Raw genomic sequence first — 6,761 nt, 5'->3', positions numbered from 1 at the left:
TTTCAAATTCCTTATATTAAGCCATGCAGACAGCATCATTTTCAGATAGCCAGGGGCACACTCCAAAACGAAGACATCATTTACAAACAAAGTATGTGTTTAGTGAGTCCACCCTATCAGAAACAGTAGGGGTGACCAGGGATGTTCTCTTGATAGGTGTGTGAATTAGACAATGTTCCTGTCCTGCTAAGAATTCAAAATGTAAAGAGTACTTTTGGGTGTCAGGGGAAAAGGTATGGAGTAAAAAGTACATACTTTTCTTTAGGAATGTAGTGAAGTAAAAGTAAAAGTAGCCAAAAATATAAATAGTAAAGTACAGATACCCCAAAAAACGACTTAAGTAGTACATTAAAGTATTTTTACTTAAGTACTTTACACCACTGGGTATGAGGTGAGGGAGTTAGAGGTATTTTGATTTAAGGCAGGAATGGGGGGGTGAGGTGGGGGAGTTAGGGGTATTTAGTATTCACAGCAGGAAGGGGAGGAGTGAGGTAGGGGAGTTAGGGGTATTTAATATTTATGTCAACAAGAGGAGTTGTGAGGTAGTTAGTATTTATGGCAGGAAGGGTGGGTATGAGGTGAGGGAGTTAGGGGTATTTGTATTTAAGGCAGGAATGGGGGGTGTGAGGTGGGGGAGTTAGGGGTATTTGTATTTAAGGCAGGAATGGGGGGTATGAGGTGAGGGAGTTAGGGGTATTTGTATTTAAGGCAGGAATGGGGGGTATGAGGTGAGGGAGTTAGGGGTATTTGTATTTAAGGCAGGAATGGGGGGTGTGAGGTGGGGGAGTTAGGGGTATTTGTATTTAAGGCAGGAATGGGGGGGTGTGAGGTGGGGGAGTTAGGGGTATTTGTATTTAAGGCAGGAAGGGGAGGTGTACGGCAGGAGTTCATGGTTGTTTGATGTCAGGGAAAATCCCCAAACAACAGATGGACTGTCTAGAACCTAAATCCTATATTTACTAATCCTCTACTAATAAAGTTGCCCCTAGACTCCGATCTTAGGACAGTTTTTAATTTCCCCCACTAATTGTTAAGGTTAGGACTGGGGGAAGGGAAGCTGATGCTAGATCTGTAACTCGGGGAATTTAACTTTGGAGCGGAGGGATGACGTCCTTCTCTCAGGACAAACACGTGAAAAGACCAAGTGTACGGTGTTCATATTAGGACAGGCTCAGAGGCAACTCCTGCTTAAATTTCAACATCCTGCTGAAATTAAAAGAGGTTGTGCTGAAACTGTGGGTGTCCTAAGATGGACACCGTACACCAGAGTTAGTGACCTAAGCTGGGTTTACGTAGAAGGCTTGCGTCAAATTTAGGAGATGGCCATTTTGGGTTACAGGTGTCCATTTTCTAAAATGGAATTCCGAACTCCTTCCATATATCTTTTAGACAAGGTGAAGAGGGTTAGAGAGATGAAGGGGGTAATGTAGGGTTGAATGTCTCAGGGTAGATGTAGGGTTGAATTCTCAGGGTAGGCCCGGGGCTCAAACACCCTGTCAACTGTGGCAACGGGTGGCCTGAACTGCACAGCACTACCACTACACCAGACTAGCACTACCACTAGACCAGACTAGCACTACCACTACACCAGACTAGCACTACCACTACACCAGACTAGCACTACCACTACACCAGACTAGCACTACCACTACACCAGACTAGCACTACCACTACACCAGACTAGCACTACCACTACACCAGACTAGCACTACCACTAGACCAGACTAGCACTACCACTACACCAGACTAGCACTACCACTACACCAGACTAGCACTACCACTACACCAGACTAGCACTACCACTACACCACTACACCAGACTAGCACTACCACTACACCAGACTAGCACTACCACTAGACCAGACTAGCACTACCACTACACCAGACTAGCACTACCACTACACCAGACTAGCACTACCACTACACCAGACTAGCACTACGACTACACCAGACTAGCACTACCACTACACCAGACTAGCACTACCACTACACCAGACTAGCACTACCACTACACCAGACTAGCACTACCACTACACCAGACTAGCACTACCACTACACCAGACTAGCACTACCACTACACCAGACTAGCACTACCACTACACCAGACTAGCACTACGACTACACCAGACTAGCACTACGACTACTATGACTACGACTACTACCACTACGACTATGAATACGACTACTACTACTACCACGACTACAACTACTACTACAACTAATATTACTATGACTATTACTACTACTACTACTACTACGACTATGACTACGACTACAACTACGACTACTACTACAACTAATATTACTATGACTATTACTACTACTACTACTACTACCACGACTACTACTACAACTAATATTACTACAACTATTACTACTACTACTACCACGACTACTACTGCGACTATGACTACTGCTACTATGACTACAACGACTATGACTATGATGACTACTACTATGACTACTACCACTGACTACTACTATGACTATGACTACAACTACAACTACTACAATGACGACGACTACTACAACTAATATTACTACAACTAGGACTACTACTATGACTACAGCGACTGCGACAACTACACTATGACTACTACTACAACTAATATTACTACTACCACGACTACTACTGCGACTATGACTATGACTACTACTACGACGAGTACTACTATGACTACTACAGTTATGACTACTACTATGACTATGACTACAACTACTACAATGATGACAACTACTACTACAACTAATATTACTACGACTACTACGGATAGCACTACTACTATGACTACTATGACTACGACTACTACTACTATGACTACTACAGATATGACTGCTACTATGACTACTACTATGACTACATCTACTACTACTACTATGTCTACAACTACGCCTACGATTACTACGACTACTGTGACTACTACTATGACTACGACTACTGCTACAACTACACCTACAGCTACAACTACACCTACTACTACTACTATGTCTACAACTACGACTAATATTACTACGACTATTACTACTACCACGACTACTACTATGACTATGACTACTACTACGATGAGTACTACTATGACTACAATGACTACGACTATGATGACTACTAATATGAATACTACTACTATGACTACTACAGCTATGACTACGACTATGACTACAACTACGACTATGACTACGACTACTACAACTAATATTACTATGACTACTATGGATAGGACTACTACTATGACTACAGCGACTGCGACTACGACTACTATGACTACGACTACTACTACTATGACTACTACAGATATGACTGCTACTATGACTACTACTATGACTACATCTACTACTACTACTATGTCTACAACTACGCCTACGATTACTACGACTACTGTGACTACTACTATGACTACGACTACTGCTACAACTACACCTACAGCTACAACTACACCTACGACTACTACTACGATGACTATGACGACTACGACTACGACGACTGCTACGACTGCTACTACTAGACCAGACTAGCACTACTATTACTACTACTGGTTGGGTGGTGTGTCTGTCAGCTGGTAGGGGTGGGGTGGGGTGGGGTGTCTGTCAGCTGGTAGGGCTGAGGTGAGGTGGGGTGTCTGTTAGCTGGCAGGGGTGAGGTGAGGTGGGGTGTCTGTCAGCTGGTAGGGGTGAGGTGGGGTGGGGTGTCTGTTAGCTGGTAGGGGTGAGGTGAGGTGGGGTGTCTGTTAGCTGGTAGGGGTGAGGTGAGGTGGGGTGTCTGTTAGCTGGTAGGGGTGGGGTGAGGTGGGGTGTCTGTCAGCTGGTAGGGCTGAGGTGAGGAGGGGTGTCTGTTAGCTGGTAGGGGTGAGGTGAGGTGGGGTGTCTGTCAGCTGGTAGGGGTGAGGTGGGGTGGGGTGTCTGTCAGCTGGTAGGGGTGAGGTGAGGTGGGGTGTCTGTCAGCTGGTAGGGGTGAGGTGAGGTGGGGTGTCTGTCAGCTGGTAGGGGTGAGGTAAGGTGGGGTGTCTGTTAGCTGGTAGGGGTGAGGTGAGGTGGCGTGTCTGTTAGCTGGTAGGGGTGAGGTGGGGTGTCTGTCAGCTGGTAGGGGTGAGGTGGGGTGTCTGTCAGCTGGTAGGGGTGAGGTGGGGTGGGGTGTCTGTCAGCTGGTAGGGGTGAGGTTGGGTGTCTGTCAGCTGGTAGGGGTGAGGTGAGGTGGGGTGTCTGTTAGCTGGTAGGGGTGAGGTGGGGTGTCTGTCAGCTGGTAGGGGTGAGGTGAGGTGGGGTGTTTGTCAGCTGGTAGGGGTGAGGTGAGGTGGGGTGTCTGCCAGCTGTTAGGGGTGAGGTAGGGTGTCTGTCAGCTGGTAGGGGTGAGGTGGGGTGTCTGTCAGCTGGTAGGGGTGAGGTGAGGTAGGGTGTCTGCCAGCTGGTAGGGGTGAGGTGGGGTGTCTGTCAGCTGGTAGGGGTGAGGTGGGGTGTCTGTTAGCTGGTAGGGGTGAGGTGAGGTGGGGTGTCTGTCAGCTGGTAGGGGTGAGGTGGGGTGGGGTGTCTGTCAGCTGGTAGGGGTGAGGTGGGGTGTCTGTCAGCTGGTAGGGGTGAGGTGAGGTGGGGTGTCTGTCAGCTGGTAGGGGTGAGGTGGGGTGGGGTGTCTGTCAGCTGGTAGGGGTGAGGTGGGGTGTCTGTCAGCTGGTAGGGGTGAGGTGAGGTGGGGTGTCTGTTAGCTGGTAGGGGTGAGGTGGGGTGTCTGTCAGCTGGTAGGGGTGAGGTGAGGTGGGGTGTTTGTCAGCTGGTAGGGGTGAGGTGAGGTGGGGTGTCTGCCAGCTGTTAGGGGTGAGGTGGGGTGTCTGTCAGCTGGTAGGGGTGAGGTAGGGTGTCTGTCAGCTGGTAGGGGTGAGGTGGGGTGTCTGTCAGCTGGTAGGGGTGAGGTGGGGTGTCTGTCAGCTGGTAGGGGTGAGGTGGGGTGTCTGTCAGCTGTTAGGGGGGAGGTGGGGTGTCTGTCAGCTGGTAGGGGTGAGATGGGGTGTCTGTCAGCTGGTAGGGGTGTGGTGGGGTGTCTGTCAGCTGGTAGGGGTGAGGTGGGGTAGGGTGTCTGTCAGCTGGTAGGGGTGAGGTGGGGTGGGGTGTCTGTCAGCTGGTAGGGGTGAGGTGAGGTGGGGTGTCTGTCAGCTGGTAGGGGTGAGGTGAGGTGGGGTGTCTGTCAACTGGTAGGGGTGAGGTGGGGTGTCTGTCAGCTGGTAGGGGTGAGGTGGGGTGTCTGTCAGCTTTTAGGGGTGAGGTGGGGTGTCTGTCAGCTGGTAGGGGAGAGGTGGGGTGTCTGTCAGCTGGTAGGGGTGAGGTGAGGTGGGGTGTCTGTCAGCTGGTAGGGGTGAGGTGAGGTGGGGTGTCTGTCAGCTGGTAGGGGTGAGGTGGGGTGTCTGTCAGCTGGTATGGGTGAGGTGGGGTGTCTGTCAGCTGGTAGGGGTGAGGAGTGCATTCTGGGGGTTCACGGGTTGGGGGGTGTCTGTCAGACAGTCAGTTAGTTAGTAGGGTTGAGAGGTGCAGCCATAGACAAGCTAGATAGACCAGGGGTATTCCACTCTGACCCCACGAGGTCCAGACTACTGCTGGTTTTCTGTTCTACCTGATAATTAATTGTGGTCCAGATTTAAATTTGAGGGCCTTGAGATATTGACTTATGTTTCTCACGGTTGATGCCACTGCATTGAGTCCCTTGCTCTCCCTTCATGGAGCTGATACTGTGCATTAGGAAAGTATTCAGACCCCTTGACTTTTTCCACATTTTGTTACGTTACAGCCTTATTCTAAAATGGATTCAATTATTTTGTTCTTCATCAATCTACACACAATAGCACATAATGACAAAGCGAAAACAGGTTTGTATAATTTTTAGCAAATGACAAAAAAACATTTACGTAAATATTCAGAGCCTTTTGCTATGACACTAAATTGAGCTCAGGTACATCTTGTTTCCATTGATCATCTTTGAGATGTTTCTATAACTTCATTGGAGTCCACCTGTAGTAAATTCAATTGATTGGACATGATTTGGCAAGGCACACACCTGTCTATATAGTTGACAGTGCATGTCAGAGCAAAAACCAAACCATAAGGTCGAAGGAATTATCCGTAGAGCTCTGAGACAGGATTGTGTCAAGGCACAGATCTGGGGAAGGGTACCAAAAAATGTCTGCAGCATTGAAGGTCCCCAAGAACACAGTGGCCCTCCATCATCCTTAAATGGAAGAAGTTTGGAACCACCAAGGCTCTTCCAAGAGCTGGCCGCATGGCCAAACTGAGCAATTTGGGGAGAAGGGCTTTGGTCAGGGAGGTGACCAAGAACCCGATGGTCACTCTGACAGACGTCCAGAGTTCCTCTGTGGAGATGGGAGAACCTTCCAGAAGGACAACCATCTCTGCAGCACTCTACAAATCAGGCCTTTATGGTAAAGTGGCCAGATAGAAGCCACTCCTCAGTAAAAGGCACATGATAGCCAGCTAGGAATTTGCCAAAAGGCACCAAAATGACTTTCAGACCATGAGAAACAAGATTCTCTAGTCTGATGAAACCAACATTGAACTTTTTGCCCTGAATGCCAAGCGTCATGTTTGGAAAAAACCTGGCACCATCCCTATGGTGAAGCATGGTGTTTGCAGCATCATGCTGTGGGGATGTTTTTCAGCGGCAGGGACTGGGAGACTAGTCAGGATTGAGGGAAAGATGAACAGAGCAAAGTACAGAGAGATCCTTGATGAAAACTTGCTCCAGAGCACTCAGGACTTCAGACTGG

The 6,761-nt window shown here is 48.5% G+C and overlaps 1 protein-coding gene across 1 annotated transcript; it reads left to right on the top strand.

Annotated features, from left to right (window-relative positions):
* Positions 1-714: 714 nt before the first annotated feature.
* Positions 715-3,503, top strand: LOC115174423 (putative eggshell protein). The gene is made up of 3 exons (XM_029732927.1): positions 715-728; positions 2,828-2,987; positions 3,219-3,503. Exons 1-3 carry the CDS (start codon positions 715-717, stop codon positions 3,501-3,503), a joined length of 459 nt encoding a protein of 152 aa, XP_029588787.1.
* Positions 3,504-6,761: the final 3,258 nt, after the last annotated feature.

This window comes from Salmo trutta, chromosome 35 (genome assembly GCF_901001165.1).
Source record: "Salmo trutta chromosome 35, fSalTru1.1, whole genome shotgun sequence".
Classification (NCBI taxonomy): Eukaryota; Metazoa; Chordata; class Actinopteri; order Salmoniformes; family Salmonidae; genus Salmo; species Salmo trutta.
The sequence above is the reverse complement of the archived record's forward strand: the minus strand, read 5'-3'. Positions and strand labels throughout refer to the sequence as shown.

Excerpts from the sequence above, each read along its gene's own strand:
- LOC115174423 (XM_029732927.1), top strand. Across the intron at positions 2,988-3,218 it reads ACACCTACTACTACTACTAT|GACTACTACTATGACTACAG; the intron begins GTCTACAACTAC and ends TACTATGGATAG.